This window comes from Sceloporus occidentalis, unplaced genomic scaffold (genome assembly GCF_023333645.1).
Source record: "Sceloporus occidentalis isolate IW3139 unplaced genomic scaffold, rSceOcc1.0.p SCAF_58, whole genome shotgun sequence".
Lineage (NCBI taxonomy): Eukaryota > Metazoa > Chordata > Lepidosauria > Squamata > Phrynosomatidae > Sceloporus > Sceloporus occidentalis.
This window is the reverse complement of record NW_028317038.1, coordinates 4,574,005-4,591,041: the sequence shown is the minus strand read 5'-3', so window position 1 is coordinate 4,591,041 and position 17,037 is coordinate 4,574,005. Positions and strand designations below refer to the sequence as shown.

At 43.9% G+C, this 17,037-nt stretch overlaps 1 protein-coding gene across 2 annotated transcripts in view; it reads right to left on the bottom strand.

Annotated features, from left to right (window-relative positions):
* The window catches only part of LOC149287634 (55 kDa erythrocyte membrane protein-like), a 95,517-nt gene that overhangs the window by 12,850 nt on the left and 65,630 nt on the right, over positions 1-17,037 (bottom strand). For both annotated transcript variants that reach the window (XM_089492632.1, XM_089492633.1), the window contains exons 7-9: positions 12,232-12,335; positions 12,067-12,147; positions 752-832 (exon numbers count right to left, since the gene is read on the bottom strand). In XM_089492632.1, coding sequence (XP_089348758.1) covers positions 752-832; positions 12,067-12,147; positions 12,232-12,335 — 266 coding nt within the window. The remainder of the gene's footprint in view (positions 1-751; positions 833-12,066; positions 12,148-12,231; positions 12,336-17,037) is intronic.

Sequence of the window (17,037 nt, the reverse complement as noted above, 5' to 3'; positions counted from 1 at the left end):
TTTTTTATATATATATTTTTAAAAATGCCAGTGATGAACATGCTAGTGATGTCACAATGACACCACTTAGCTCACATTATTATTATTTTTATTATTATTTATATTATTTTAATGATTTTTTAATTATTATTTTTTAAATGAATAAGCGGTTTTTTTCTCCTTTTCTGTTCCAGGATGGGAGGGGGTTGAGAGACACGATTTCTCACTCCCCTCCCTGCAATCCCCCTGCACCGATCACACTGTGATCTCTATGCAAGTCCTCATAGACGTGCATAGAGATCGCAGCGTCTGTGCCTCATCGGAGGATATCCTGTCCTCCGATGAACTTTCGGGTTATGTCAGTAGTGACGCAACCCGGAAGGGAATGCCCGATTGCGTTTTGAAATGTAGTTTGAAATGTAACATCTTTCCGGCTTTCATGCCGGAAGCTGTTACATCAGATCAGACAGCAGAAAGCTGGCGATGCTGGCTTCTGCTGTCAGAGGAGAGTCCAGGCTGTCAAACGACAGCCTGATCTCCCGTGCAGCGGCAGGGATGTGTCCCTGACGCAGCAAGAAGGGCTGGACGTACCGGTACGTCCATAGGGGATTCTTAGAATGCGTTTTTTGGACGCACCGGTACGTCCATAGGGGATTGAAGGGATTAAACATGTGTAAATTCACACAATGTATTCTATTTAAGTTGTGTTTGTAGTAAAAGGCACAGAAGTGAATTAAAGAACCATATTCTTTTACAGAGCAATGACACTTACGTGGGGCTGGATAGCTAAATCGTTCAGGATACTTCGTTAGCAAAGCATTCTTTATGTGGCTGCGTCCAACACCACTGACGCCTAAATAAAAAAATAGAGTTAATGATTTTGAAGTGGCCAGCATGCAGGCACTATTCCCCCCAGTGCCTTAGTGAGGCTCTTTGTCCTGCCCCCTTTGAAAATGCGCCGTGACGCTCAAGGGGGGCTGAGTCCCACGGAAGAGTTCTTCTTGAAGGGGAGAAAAGCATGTCGGAGGAGAGCAGTGGAAGGAAGCCAGCAAAAAAGTCTAAAGAAAATTACTTAGGGCGATAGATGGAAGGGGACCCATATTCAAAGGGGGGCTACCTCGGGCAAACAATTAAATACAAAAAGGATTATAAGCACACAACAGGGTGGCTGGGGCATTACATAAAAATCAATACACAAAGGTGTGGGGGCATAAATGCACAAAGGGAGCTGGCTGGGGGCACAAATACACATGGGGCAATACACAAGGGTGTGTGGGGGGGAACATTAACACTAAAGGGGGGCCTGGCTGGGGCATCAACACACAAGGGGGGCCTGGCTGGGGCATCAACACACAAGGGGGCAAACACACAAACCACAAAGCAGTGTGAAAAGGATTTTTTATGCTTTGTGTAGCTTAACCCATCCTGATGCGGGTGTCGGTGTGGCAGACCCCGCCCTGGTTTGTGTGTGTCAGAGCCTGTTCTGGTGTGTGTGTGTTTGGGTGACAGAGCCTGTCCTGGTGTGTGTGTCAGTGTGGCAGAGCCTGTCCTGGTGTGTGTGTATGTGGGAGTCGGTGTAGCAGAGCCAGTCCTGGTGTGTGTGTGCGCGTGTCTGGCTGCCAGTGTGTCCTGGTGTGTGTGTGTGCGGGCGTCGGTGCGGCAGGACCTGTCCTGGTGTGTATTTGGTCATCTGTTTCTTGGCACTTTACTTACTGTAGAAATAAATAGAACTATTTAATTTTTACTTATCTACAGATAAAATGCTGTTCTGAATTTGTAGTCACTTCAGAGGACAAGTTTCTAGGTCCAGAAATAAGTGAGAGGAAAAGTGAAGGTTTTGTGTTATTTACTCTATTTCAATCTACATGTTTTATTAACCCCTTCAATCCCAGGGGTTTTTGGTACCTCAAAGCCCAGAGCAATTTTGCCATTTTTGGGGTATGTCGGTTTAGCGATGATTCACTTTTCCTGTGAATAGTGTACCCATATAAACTATATATTGTTTTTTCAAGGAGAGATAGAGCTTTCGTTTGATACCATAGTTGGATGATTAGCTGAAAATTTAGGTTAAATCAGAATTTTATTGTAATTTTCAAATAATGCAGGGAAGGGGTACAGAAAGGAAAAAAGGGAGGGGAAGGGGAGGGAAAAAGAATCCATATAGGCGATACACAGTGCGCCAACGCGCTACAAAAGAAGGGCAATAACAGTGTACATGGACAGATCACGCGCAAGACCACACGGAGTGCCCATACAGCGAAGGAACCACAGTCCGGAAACACAATGCGGAAGAACCATCCCGTGCACCTAGCTGGGCATAGCAGATATATGAGGATCGTGAACATTTGCGTAGGACATATGAAAAATCGGAGTGAACAGCACGACATAGCTGAAAATTTAGAATGAGAAATTTAGTAAAAACTAGCGAAGATTAGAAAAATAAACTAATTTTTTTTTACATTTTCCCTCTGAATCCTCACAAAATTAGGTAAAGTGATGGAAAATCCCCTCCAAGTTTATTAATTCAGGTGTCCTGATTTCAGAAATACCTAATTTATATAGATTTTCCCGACATTCCCAGCACCAGGGAGCATACTATAGGGTGTACAATTTTGTATAATTTTTATGCCTATGGCTTAACGGGTTTGGGGGTTGTGAACGGGGGCAGAAGGGTTATACTGGCTAGATGTTATGCTAGGGCAATGGAAAGTAAGGTTTTTTTAATAATTTTTTATTATTTTTTTTTAATATATTTTTAATTGTAATTTTTTTACATTTTTTTTTTATATATTATTTTTACACAGAAATGGTTAGAGGTCCTCCTAGGGACCTCCTGAACATGCCAGTGATGTCACAATGATATTATTATTTTAATGATGTATTTAATATTATTTTTTAAATGAATTAACTTTCTTTTTCAGCTTTTCCGTTTCAGGACGGGAGGGTGAGTGAGAGAGATGGTTTCTCACTCCCCTCCCCGCGATCCCCCTGCACCGATCACACTGTGATCCTCACAGACCTGCATAGAGATCGCAGCGTCTCTGTGCCTCATCGGAGGGCAGGATATCCCCGCAGGTTTGCAACTGCGTGATCGGGCACTTTCAACTGTAACAGCTTACCGGCTTTCATGCCGGAACTGTTACGGGAGATCGGGCAGCAGAAAGCCATCGATGCCGGCTTCTTCTGCCAGGGGGGAGTCCAGGCTGTCAAATGACAGCCTGGTCTCCCGTGCAGCGGCAGGGATGTGTCCCTGACGCTGCACGAAGGGCTGGACGTACAGGGACGTCCATAGGGGTTTCTTTGTGGGCGTTTTTTGGACGTCCCGGTACGTCTATAGGGGAATGAAGGGGTTAAAAAGGATCAGTGGTACTAAATTGTGGCATCAGGCGTTCAGTGTATGATGATGTTTTTTTGGTGTACTGATGTACTCCCAATCCATCACATAAAATTCTATCTTATACTATCTGCCTAGCACAGATGTCAGCTTTATCCAGTACACATTGATGTCGAGGAGCTAAGATTCTGTCTATTTTACTTATGTCCATAAAATGGCCACCAAAATCCTCAGCACCAGGCCCATAATGCTCTTAATCTGGCCCTGCCTCCAGTGTGCGTCAGCCATCTTAAATCGAGCTTGTACCTACAGTGTGCACTAGCCTTGTGCAGTTTTATTTGGCTAAACTTGGTTAAAATGGTTTGTGGACTGACTTTGTTTACGGTTTAACTAATTTAGTATTGATAGAATGACACAAGAGTTGATTAAAAAACTGTCCACTGCTCTTTTCATTGCCACCAAATTAACCCTGTATTAATATGCATTATAAAACTAAAAAGACAAAATTTTCTCCCAGTGAAAAATGTGCGGCCCACGCACATACATTTCTAATTAAGTGGCCCGGTGCAGAAAAAGCTTTGACAACCTTGCCCTAGGTGAACTATGTGCCATGCCTACTTTTTTGAATGCAGTTTCCATTATGGAAAAATCACTGTGGAGACCTCTACCAGCTCAGTGGCCCAAGACAACGGCATAATTTTACCTATGAGTTATTAATGGCTATGGCACTGAGAGTAACTTCCTGTCCTGGGGATTCTATGTTATTCAATTATCACTCTGAATGCTGCATGATCTCTCTATAGAGCTATTGTGTATTGATTAACTCCTTCAGGAGCACTCCAGCCAGAATATAAAAAAAAATAAAAAAAATTCAAAATAAGGTAGGAAAGGGGTTAAATGGAGGGGAGATAACTACATGCCCCAAGTTAATTTTGATATCAGTGCTTGATAGCATATTGATATAACCTCTTTAAAGCAAGGAGAATTGATACATGTTGTAATTATTTGTGACAATTCTGGAAAGCCCTGCTATCAAATGTACATGTGGGTGTGGGGATGAGGGAAGGGGTCAGTGATAGGCATTAGTAAGAATTATATTATTAGTATTAGTAAGAATATTCTGGTCTCATGCTCTGCAAAAGGCCGGAAAATTATGTGTAAATACGGGTATAAAACAGTTCTTCATGCCACAAGACAAACCGCTTGCTCTGGTGAACAGCAGCTGAGCTGTAGAGGAGCTGGAAAAAACATGTATTATATACATATATAAAATCAGACTGTTAGCGCACAGTAGCGAGAGGCGGTGAATAGTAGCCTGGATGTCCCTGTGGAAGATGATCCTCATTGTTTCTGGGTTGGAAGCAAACTGGAAGTTTGCCTGAGTACTTTTCAATTTAGGAGAGTGCTAAAGAAATGTTTTACGGAGCTAGGTTTAGGTAAAGAAAATTATTCAATGCGTTCAATTAGAATTGGGTCAGCATCGTCCTAAAATCATATGGATTGCTGGACATTTGTTCATTAATTGGGCACAGAAAAGAGCTGTGAAAATAAGTTATGGAGAGAACAGGCCGTTGTTTTCATAGGGTATGCCACCCTACACACACACATACTCACTGGCCACTTTATTAGGTACACCTATTCAATTGCTTGTTAGTACAAATAGCTAATCAGCCGATAACAAGGCAGTAACGCAATAAATTTAGGCATGTAGAAGTGCTCAAGACAACTTGCTGAAGTTTAAACCAAGCATCAGAATGGGTAGGAAAGGGGATTTAAGTGACTTTGAATGTGGCATGGTTGTTGGTGCCAGGTGGGCTGGTCTGAGTATTTCAGAAACTGCTGATCTACTGGGATTTTCACGCACAACCATCTCTAGGGTTTACAGAGAATAGTCCAAAAAGAAAAAAATATCCAGTGAGCAGCAGTTGAGTGGACTAAATGCCTTGTTGATGTCAGAGGAGAATGGGCAAACCGGTTAGAGATGACAGAAAGGCAGCAGTAACTCAAATGAGCACTTGTTACAACCAAGGTATGCAGAATACCATTCCTGAATGCACAACACGTCAACCCTTGAAGCAGATGGGCTACAGCAAAAGCCCACACCGGGTGCCACAAGAAACTGAGGCTACAATTCGCCCAAGCTCACCAAAATTGGACAACGTAAGACTGGAAGAATTTCAGTTGTCCGATGGTCTGATGAGTCTCGATCCCAGCTGCGACATTAGGATGGCAGGTTCAGACTTTGGCTTAACCCCTTAATGACAATTGACAGTCCGGGCACGTCAACCGAAAACGAAGGGTTAACGACAATTCACGTGCCAGTACCGTCATGACTTTAAAACAGGTGCAGAAAGCGATCTACGGGATAACACAATCGGCACTAGGGGCCATGTCCGGCCCCTCCCCGGGGCGTCAACATCCGCCATACATACATTGTATGGCAGCGGACGCCTGTTTTAAAAGAGTTTAGGAGGCGATCAACGATCACCTCCTAAACTTCAATGGTGTCGCTGGAATGCCTCAATCAGGAGGCATTCAGCGACACCAAACACTTACCCCAGGACGGGCTGTGACCGCTCCGAAGAGCGGTCACAACCGCCACTGCGTGTGTGACTTCGCCAGCTGCAAGATGGCGGCCACACTGTAAAAAAAAACCCAGTACCCTCTAGAGAACTCTGGCTCCACTTGCAGGTTGAAAACAGGTACAGCTTTCTAATTACAGTGTGATTAGTAAAAAATAAATAAAAAAATAATAATTAGAAAAAAATAGTTAAAAAAAACAGTAAAATGTAAAAATAATTTCCCACTGATGTCACTATCAGGGGAAGCTTTACGTTCCAAAAAATGTAAAAAAAAAATGTAAAATTTTTTTTTTAAAAAGGCAAAAAAACCTAAAATATATACCGTATTTTCCGCCGTATAGGACGATTGGGCGTATAAGACGACACCCAACTTTTCTAGTTAAAATATAGAGTTTGGGCTATACTCGCCGTATAAGACTACCCCTCTACCCAGTATACAACAACCAGCCAATCACAGCAAGCGATGTACCTTACTGGTTGTTGTATACAAAGCCTGGTTGGATTGGGTGGGTCAGCTCTCCCTAACATATGCCTGTCCACACATACACATGTATAGACATATACTGCCCTCACCCCCCCCCTTCCTTTACACACATATACATGTACAGACCAGCTTACAAACACACATATACACACACTGCCCATACACAGACATATACATACATACACTGCCCTTACACACACACACACTGCCCTTACACACACACACACACACATATATATACATGCCCCTTAAATTTAAGTGGAAGGGTTTCTGTTACCTTTTACCCACCACAACTTATGTAATGATATTACATTATATATATATATATATATATATATATATATAAAGTCCAAAAATAGTTACTGGCACTCAAGGGACTTTCCAAATAACCACACAAACAACTTCGGTTTTCAAGTCAACGTTTCAGTCTTGTTTATTACCGTATTGGCTCGAATATAGGCCGAACCCCCACTTTAAGTCTTTAAAGTGGGGGTGCGGCCTATATTCGGGGTCTAGCGCCCGACGCCCGGGACATGCAGTTCCGGACGCCGGGCAGGCAGCAGGTTTAGGATACAGATCCCCCGCAGCGGTGCAGGGGACCTGCATCCTACTCTCTGATACGCTCAGACAGCCTCCCCTGCCAGCACTTCCCACGGGGGGAGGGCTGGCACGGGAGGTTGTCTAAGCGCATTGTGCAGACGATACCGGCAGCATCGATGCGCGTAAACAGCCTCCGCTGCCGGCACGTCTGCACGATGTGCTTTAACAATCTTCCTTGCCGGGAGTCCCCCCGTGGGAATTCCCGGCAAGGGAGATTGTTAAAGCACATCGTGCAGACGTGCCGGCAGCGGAGGCTGTTTACGCGCATCGCCACAGCCGGTGAACGTCCGCACGATGCGTTTTACCTCTGCCCCCAAGACTTACCAGAGCAGACTCCCCTGAGTGCCGGCACCGGAAGTTGTATACGCGTATTGCGTAGATGTCACCCGCAAGACACCCGGGAGTCTGCTCTGGTAAGTCGGGGGGGCAGAGTGGCAGCATATATCGGGGGGGAGGAGGAGGAGGACAGTGGCAGCATATCTCGGGGGGGGGGGACAGTGGCAGCATATCTCAGGGGGGGGAGGACAGAGTGGCAGCATGTCTATTAAAAAAAAATTCTTTAAAAAAGCACCCAACTTTTAGGGGGCGGCCTATATACGGGGGTGGCCTATATCCGAACCAATACGGTATATCTACACGTACTAACAGACGCCTGTCCATACATACACATTTATACACTGCCCTCACCACACACCCCTGCCTTTACACACACTGCCACTCTGTCGTCCCCCCCCCCCCCCCGAAGTATGCTGCCACTCTGTGTACCCCCCGAGATGTGCCCCCCTCCCCTAGACTTACCAGTGCAGACTCCCGGGTGTCTTGTGGGGCCGGCAGGGGACATCTATTCTACGCAGAACGGTATACAACTTCCGGCACCGGAAGTTGTATACCGTTCTGCACTGATAAGGAGGATTGTTAAAGCTTACCGCGCAGATGTTCATGGGCGAGCGTAAACAACCTCCGCTGCCGGCACGTCTGCACGATGTGCTTTAACAATCTCCCTTGCCGGGAATTCCCGGCACACCGAGCAGACGTGCCGGCAGCGGGGGTTTACATGCATCGCCGCTGCCGGTGAACGTCTGCGCGATGTCTGAGCGTATCGGAGAGTAGGATGAAGGTCCCCTGCACCGCTGCGGGGGATCTGTATCCTAACCCTGCCAGACCTCGAGCTCCCTAATGTTGGGCTAGTTAGAGGGAGGTCGTGATCTTCCCAACCAGCCCTGCTTATCGGGCGCCCGCTGATCAGGGCTAGTTGGGGAGATCACGATCTTGCACCTACCTCGGCGTGGCCCTGAAGACCGGCCCATGGGGAGGTGACGTCTCCGCTCGCCCCTCCCTTAGAGAGTTGTGATTCTCCAGTCCGGCTCGGTAAGTTTCAGTACCCGGCGTATAAAACGACCCCCGACTTTTGATTAGATTTCCACGGGTTAAAAAGTCGTCTTATACGCCGGAAAATACGGTATATAAAAAAAAAAAAAAATTGTGAGCAAGTCCTAAAATTAGCACATTAGCTTAAAACAATTCTCGCATGGAAAGAGTTAAAATACTGGCATGTTAAATGCCCATGGGGTGTCTACTTTAAAAAAATGTATGATTTGATGGGGTAAATTGAATTGGCCGGGTTCAACAATGTCCCAATTAACACGGGGGGCGGGAAGGATGGCCACACATCTAATTTCCAGTTAGAAAAATGCACACGTCCCCAATGTGGCCTTTTAGTTCCCCAAAAAAGACAAACCCATGCATGTGGGGTATCACAGTACTCAGGAGATGTTGCTGAACACATACTGGGGTGTCGTGTGACAGCGGCATATACCAGGAGCTGTAAATTCATACATAAAGTAGGTGTGTGGGGAAAAATACACACAAAAGATACTACTGCAAACTTTGAAAAAATGCTGGTGGTAAAATGTGTGCATGCAAAGAGTTAAAATACCAGCATTTAAAATACCCTGGGGTGTCTAGTTTTCAAAAATATATGGCTTTATTGGGCACACTGAAATGGCCGGGCTCAAAGATGTACCAAATAGGGCATGGGCAGCTGATCGCCATACGCCAAAGTTAAACATTGAAAAATGTGGATGCCCCAAATGTGGCCCTTTTGCCCCCAAACAGCCAGGCAAAATCATTCATGTGAGGTATCGCTGTACTCAGGAGATGTTGCTGAACACATTTTGTATGATATATACCAGAACCTATTAATTCATGCCTGAAGTAAAACGTGTTTGGGGAAAAAAATGCAAAAAAATTACTACCACAAAGTTTGACTGGTGGTAGAAATGGTGCATGGAAAGAGTTAAAATACTAGCATTTGAAATACCCTGGAGTGTCTAGTTTTCAAAAATATATGATTTGATGGGGTAAATTGCATTGGCAAGCTTCAAAGATACCCGAAATGGTATATAGGGGGAAGAATTACCAGATTTGGGAAAAAATGGCTTTGAAATAGCAAAACCCTACCTGTACTTATTGCCCTATAACATGTAGAAAAAAGCAAAAAAATGTCCAGGCATTCAGCAACACTGCGATCTGCATTAGGGGCTGTGTCTGGGGGGGGGGGGATTAACAGAGGATGATCCAGGTCCCCTGCATCTGAGTCCCCAGTGCTTAGTCCGGGCAGCTTGTAGAACTCTACGCGATTCGCGTACACAACTTCCGCTCTACGCGAATAGCGTAGAGCTATACACGCTGCCGGGACTAAGCACCGGGGACTCAGAAGCACCGGTAAGTTGAGGGCGGGGGGCATAGCACAGGAGGATCCAGGTCCCCTGCATCGGAGTCCCCGGTGCTTAGTCCGGGCAGCGTGTAGAGCTCTACGCGAATCGAGTAGAGCTCTACGCGAATCGAGTAGAGCTCTACACGCTGCCTGGACTAAGCACCGGGGACTCAGAAGCACCGGTAAGTTGGGGGGGGGGCATAACACAGGAGGATCCAGGTCCCCTGCATCGCTGCAGGGGATCTGGATCTTAGTCTCATAGTCAGACCTATTTGAGGTCTGATTATAAGACGGCCCCGATTATAAGACGAGGGGTATTTTTCAGAGCATTTGCTCTGGAAAAAACCTCATCTTATAATCGAGCCAGAAGTATATCATATATCATAACGTCTCTTGGTATACATCTTTACATAATTAAACTGTATTCTTTCTTCAAATTTATTGTTGCATTGTTAGATGTGTTTTGTCAAAATTGTGGTTCATTATTAAATGTTAGCATAATTTTGCATAAAACGACGGCAATAGTCAGCCAGACAGTTGTCTTCTTCTAAAAAAAAATGGTTCTGCACTCCAACTCCCAGGAAGCTGGGTGCTAGCAGGAAAAAAGGGACAGCATAAACCCTCTTGAAGCACACAAACAAAGAAAAGAAATCCCAGCACTCGAAACAGCTTCCAATCTTTAGGATACTTTATTTAGAGAAAGCAAAAAAAACCAAAAAACGTTTCGGCCTTTGTCAACGTTGCTTTCTCTAAATAAAGTATGCTAAAGATTGGAAGCTGTTTGGAGTGCTGGGATTCCTTTTCTTTAGTTGTCTTCTACTGGACTGAGTAAACTGAGTAAACTAATGAACCATGTCAACCCCGGCACAGCGAGCATCTTACTTGTCAGTGATGCAGGCCGAGAGATATACACTTGCCACGTTTCAAGCATTAAAGCTTAATCATAAGTTTGAATAAGCACCTTTGCACCAACTGACCCAGGAACCGCAGTCGTGACAGTACCCAAAATGTCTGACCTGCTAGAAAATGGAGAAGCCTCCATATGGATTGTGAATTTGAGTGGAATTGCATACCTCAAAAGAAAATGCTGTACTGTGTACTGGGTATTTAGTGATAAAAAAAGCATAATGTGGGTTAAATCTTTTGAACACCGTTCTGACAGAAAAACGGATGTTTTACAAATTCTACTCATATAAAAACACCAAAACTTATTGCAAGGAGAGCTCGTAAGGAAAAAAGGTATATACAAAGTAAATCTTTATTAACCCCTTCAGTACCGGGACGTACCTGGTACTTCCTGGTTAACAGTCACCGGTAGACCGGGACGTACCAGGTACGTCTCCTCCAAAAAACGCCCCCACATCACCACAATCGCGGTGATCGTGGGGGCGCTGCTGCTGCTGTCTGCCCAGGAGTCCTGGGCAACATCACAACATAAGCAAAAAAAACCCCCAAAATATAAAAATACCTCAAAATTTTGCAGCAATTGGCGATAAAATCCCTGTTTGAAAAGTGTCAAAATGACCCTAGTTGTACACCTTCACTTATCTACTGTTCATAAACATATAATTTTGGGGGGGTAATCAGTATCTGTGACAACTATTGCAGTTATTAGACTACCATGCCAAATTTGAAAAAAATTACATTTCAAAAACGTGATGCATGCCTTGCAATATTTGCCCTATACTGGTCAAAATAGATAAAAATCCTGGCCATGTTGGGTGGTTTCCAAATCAGGACAACTTAATGAATATATTTGGGATAATTTTTTCCCATTGGTTTAATGTGTGTACAATTTGTATGTATACAAAACTGTAAAAATATGCGTTTTTTTTCATTTTTTCCCAGTACAATGTACTACCCAGCTTACTATGGTTTCAAATGAAAGCCCTACTTGTGCTGAAAAAAACAATATATGATTTGTGTGGGTGCACCAATTGATAAGAGAGAAATTACAGTTGAAGAAAGACATGGCAAAAACACAAAAACGGCTCCGGTCCTTTAGCGACACGTTAGTATTAAAATCCCGGTCCTGAAGGGGTTAAACAACATGATTTAAATACATATAAAAAAATATATATAATAAAAAAAGCATCTCGGCACCAAGACACATATAGGAAGGTACATATGAACAAGGGCACAGGACTACAGGAACTAGGATGGAAATACGTATGTATATGAAGGCACAAATAAGAAACACAAGGATGACCACAGCGATAAAGTGAAAAGGAACAAATGAAATAACATACAGCAATGGTACATCGATGCTCAAAAGTTACTAACCAAACCTAGAAACAGCAAATTAATGGTGCCAAGTCCAAATGTACCAACATACCAATTCTACTCATATTTGCTTGGTGAGTTTACTAACCTATGAGCACCAGCGTTTTCCGGGTGAAAGCTGGAAGAGAAACTACTTCTTCGTAAGAAACCACATCCAGTTGGTCAAATACTAGAGAGAAACATAAGCAGAGACAACAAGTTTTAACACGTTTCTGCAATAAATGGTTTACAGTTAACGGCTGTTTAAACTTACTAGAGCTGTGTTTTGCCAGGTACTTGTCTTTACACTTCTTCTTTTTATTGAAGGGACTACAACTTTGCTGCATCTGAGTAACTGAAGTGGAGCTTGCCACACGCCTGAAAAGAAAAGAAAAAACAAAACATAATTAGAAAGCAAAAAACATTTAACCCCTTCGTGACAAAGGCTGATTTTACTTTTTGTACCCTTCGTGACAATGGCCGTTTTAACATTTCTGCGCTGCTCGTGTTTAGCTGTAATTTTTTCCCGTTTACTGAACCCACACACATTAGATATTGTTTTTTTCAGGACAAGAAGGGCTTTCTTTAGATGACATTGTAACCTTCTCTGTGAGTTCTGCTTGGCTTTTGCAGTTGCATTTAGCTTGGACACACAAGCGAATCCTGAGCTGGGGCGAATCTCCTAAGTGACATCTCTAAGTGAGGAGTTACAAGCAAAGAAGGAGAGTATATTCATTACTATTGCAAGGGGGAGCACTGTGTTTGTTTGTGTTGTGTTCAGTGTAAAGTTTTGTTGAAAAAAGCAAAAAAAAAAAGGGTAAGGGCTATTTCAGGTGTGTTGCTAATTAAGTAACCTTCTCTGTGAGTTCTGCTTGGCTTTTGCAGTTGCATTTAGCTTGGACACACAAGCGAATCCTGAGCTGGGGCGAATCTCCTAAGTGACATCTCTAAGTGAGGAGTTACAAGCAAAGAAGGAGAGTATATTCATTACTATTGCAAGGGGGAGCACTGTGTTTGTTTGTGTTGTGTTCAGTGTAAAGTTTTGTTGAAAAAAGCAAAAAAAAAAAGGGTAAGGGCTATTTCAGGTGTGTTGCTAATTAAGTAACCTTCTCTGTGTGTTCTGCTTGGCTTTTGCAGTTGCATTTAGCTTGGACACACAAGCGAATCCTGAGCTGGGGCGAATCTCCTAAGTGACATCTCTAAGTGAGGAGTTACAAGCAAAGAAGGAGTTAAAAAGCAAGAAGGAGGGTAAAGTATAAATCCTTGTGATTCCATATAATATATTTATATATATTTTGCGCCTTACTGTCTGTTTTTGCCAGTTATTGGAGCTATCCCCATTGCCAAGATGTCCTCCATGTTTGACAATGCGGTCAGGTGTACATCTTGCTCAATGTATGCAATCCTTGAGCAGCGCTTCGAGGGTGCATATTGCTGTGCGAGATGTGTGCGGGTTGCTCATTTGGAAGCACAAATCCTGAGTCTAGAGGAGCAACTGTCAACACTGAGATCTATTGACAACTTGGAGAGGAGTCTGCTGCTCACTGAGCAAGCTCTCTCGCAGGTAGAGGTGGGGGAGGATAGTGGGATGGAGGTACAGGACAGTCAGGCAGCTAGCTGGGTTACAGTTAGAAGGCGGGGTAGGGGGAAAAGCGCCAGGGAGGCTAGTCCTGATCTAGCACACCCCAACAAGTTTGCCCGGTTGGCAGATGAGGGGGATGTTAGTTCAGAGTTAGCAGTACTGCAGCAAGTCACTGCCTCTGACCACCAGAGGGGTGTCTGCTCCAGTAAGGAGGGAAGGAGGAGCGCAGGGCAGGCCAGACAGGTGCTGGTAGTGGGGGACTCAATTATTAGGGGGACAGACAGGGCGATCTGTCACAAAGACCGGGATCGCCGAACAGTGTGTTGTCTGCCTGGCGCTCGAGTTCGGCACATCGCGGATCGGGTTGACAGATTACTGGGAGGGGCTGGAGAAGACCCAGCAGTCATGGTGCACATTGGCACCAATGACAAAGTGAGAGGGAGGCGGAGTGTCCTTAAAAATGATTTCAGGGACTTAGGTAGCAAGCTTAAGGCAAGGACCTCCAAGGTAGTATTTTCTGAAATATTACCTGTACCACGTGCCACACCAGAGAGGCAGCGGGAGATTAGGGAGCTAAACAAGTGGCTCAGAAGCTGGTGTAGGAAGGAGGGGTTTGGGTTCATGGAGAACTGGGCCGACTTCTCTGTCGGATACAGGCTCTACGGTAGGGACGGGCTGCACCTCAATGGGGAGGGTGCAGCTGTGCTTGGGGAGAAGATGGTCAGAAGGGTGGAGGAGTGTTTAAACTAGGGAAAGGGGGGGAGGGAAACTACAATATAGAAGGGGAAGATAGTGTAGATAGAGAGCTGGGGCTTATAAATGTACCTGGGGGTGGAGCAGAGGGAGGGGTTATAATAGTTAATAGGGATAGGCTTCATAGGGAAAAAACCATACACCTCTAAATTGTATGCTTACTAATGCCAGAAGTCTGACCAATAAAACTGACGAACTGGAGTTAATAATGTCTGAAGAAAATTATGACATAGTGGGTATAACAGAGACATGGTTGGATGATAGCTATGACTGGGCGGTTAACATACAGGGGTATAGTCTATTCAGGAAGGATCGGAAAAAACGAAAAGGGGGAGGAGTTTGCCTTTATGTAAAGTCCAGCCTAAAGGGCACACTGCGGGAGAATATATGTGAGGGAAATGATGTGGAGTCATTATGGGTAGAAATATATGGAAAGAAAAATAATAAAATACTGATCGGGGTTTGCTATAAGCCACCAAATATAATGGAAGCAGCATAAGATCAATTATTAAAGCAAATAAACAAGGCAGCTAATCACAATGAGGTGGTTATTATGGGGGACTTTAACTATCCCGACATAAACTGGGAAACCGAGACCTGTGAATCTCATAAAGGAAACCGGTTTCTGACTATAAGTAAGGATAATTATCTGTCCCAAATGGTACAGGACCCGACCAGAGGGGGCGCCCTACTGGACTTAATATTAACCAACAGACCTGACAGAGTAACTAATGTGCAGGTCAGGGGACATCTAGGAAATAGTGATCACAATATGATGCATTATAACTTGTCCTTCAATAAGGGAACTCTTAGAGGAGCCACAAGAACTATGCACTTTAGGAGGGCAAAGTTTGATCAACTAAGAGAAGCCCTTAACACTGTAAATTGGGAAAATGTCCTCAAAAACAAGAGTACAGACGCTCAATGGGAGATTTTTAAGAATATCTTAAATTCTCACTGTGAAAGGTACATACCGTATGGGAATAAAAGAGTCAGGAACAAGAGAAAACCAATGTGGATAAATAAAAATGTAAAGGGGGCAATAAATGGCAAAAAAAAGGCATTTAAGCTACTAAAACAGGATGGCAGTGAGGAAGCACTAAAAAGCTATCGGGAAAAAAATAAAATATGTAAAAATCAGATAAAAGCAGCAAAATTGGAGACAGAAAGACTCATTGCCAAAGAGAGTAAAACAAACCCCAAAATGTTCTTTAACTATATAAATAGTAAAAAGGTTAACAATGAAAGCGTTGGCCCCTTAAAAAGTAATGAGGGAGAAGTTATAGACGGGGATCAGGAAAAAGCTAATCTATTAAATATATTCTTCTCTGCTGTATTCACAGAGGAAAATGAAATGCCAGGTAATATACAGCAGGATGAGATAAATGCCCCAGTACATGTCGCCTGTCTAACGCAGGAAGAAGTGCAGTGCCGCCTAAAAAAAATCAAAATAGACAAATCACCAGGTCCAGATGGCATTCACCCCCGCGTTCTAAGGGAGTTAAGTAATGTAATAGACAGACCCCTATTTCTAATATTCAAGGACTCTATAGTGACAGGGTCTGTTCCCCAGGACTGGCGCATAGCAAATGTTGTGCCAATATTCAAAAAGGGGACAAAAAGTGACCCGGGGAATTATAGGCCTGTTAGTTTAACTTCTGTTGTGTGTAAACTGTTTGAGGGTTTCCTAAGAGATGCTATTTTGGAGTATCTCAATGAAAATAAGTGTATGACTCCATATCAGCATGGGTTTACAAGGGATCGGTCCTGTCAAACTAACCTGATCAGCTTTTATGAGGAGGTGAGCTCAAGACTGGATCGGGGTGAATCGCTGGATGTCGTATATCTTGATTTTTCCAAAGCATTTGATACGGTGCCACATAAAAGGCTCGTACATAAAATGAGAATGCTTGGGCTGGGGGAGAATGTGTGTATGTGGGTAAGTAACTGGCTCAGTGATAGGAAACAGAGGGTGGTTATTAATGGTACATACTCTGAGTGGGTGACTGTTGCTAGTGGGGTACCACAGGGGTCAGTTTTGGGTCCTATTCTTTTTAATATATTTATTAATGACCTTGTAGAGGGATTGCATAGTAAAGTATCAATCTTTGCAGACGATACTAAGCTCTGTAACGTGGTTAACACAATAGAGGACAGCGCACGATTACAAATGGATCTGCATAGGTTGGAGGCTTGGGCTGGGATGTGGCAGATGAGGTTCAACACAGATAAATGTAAGGTTATGCACATGGGGAAGAAAAATCCAGGCTGGGAATATGTATTAAATGGGAAAACACTGGGGACGACTGACATGGAAAAGGACTTAGGAGTTTTAGTTAACAGTAAATTTACCTGTAGCGACCAGTGTCAGGCAGCTGCTGCTAAGGCAAATAAAATCATGGGGTGCATCAAAAGGGGCATAGATGCCCACGACAAGGAAATAATTCTACCCCTGTACAAGTCACTAGTCAGACCACACATGGAATACTGTGTACAGTACTGGGCACCAGTGTACAAGAAAGATATAGTGGAGCTGGAGAGGGTTCAAAGACGGGCAACCAGAGTAATAAGGGGAATGGGAGGACTACAGTACCCAGAAAGATTATCAGAATTGGGGTTATTTAGTTTGGAAAAAAGACGGCTTAGGGGGGACTTAATAACTATGTATAAATATATAAGGGGACAGTACAGAGATCACTCCCAGGACCTATTTATACCCAGGACTGTATCTATAACAAGGGGACA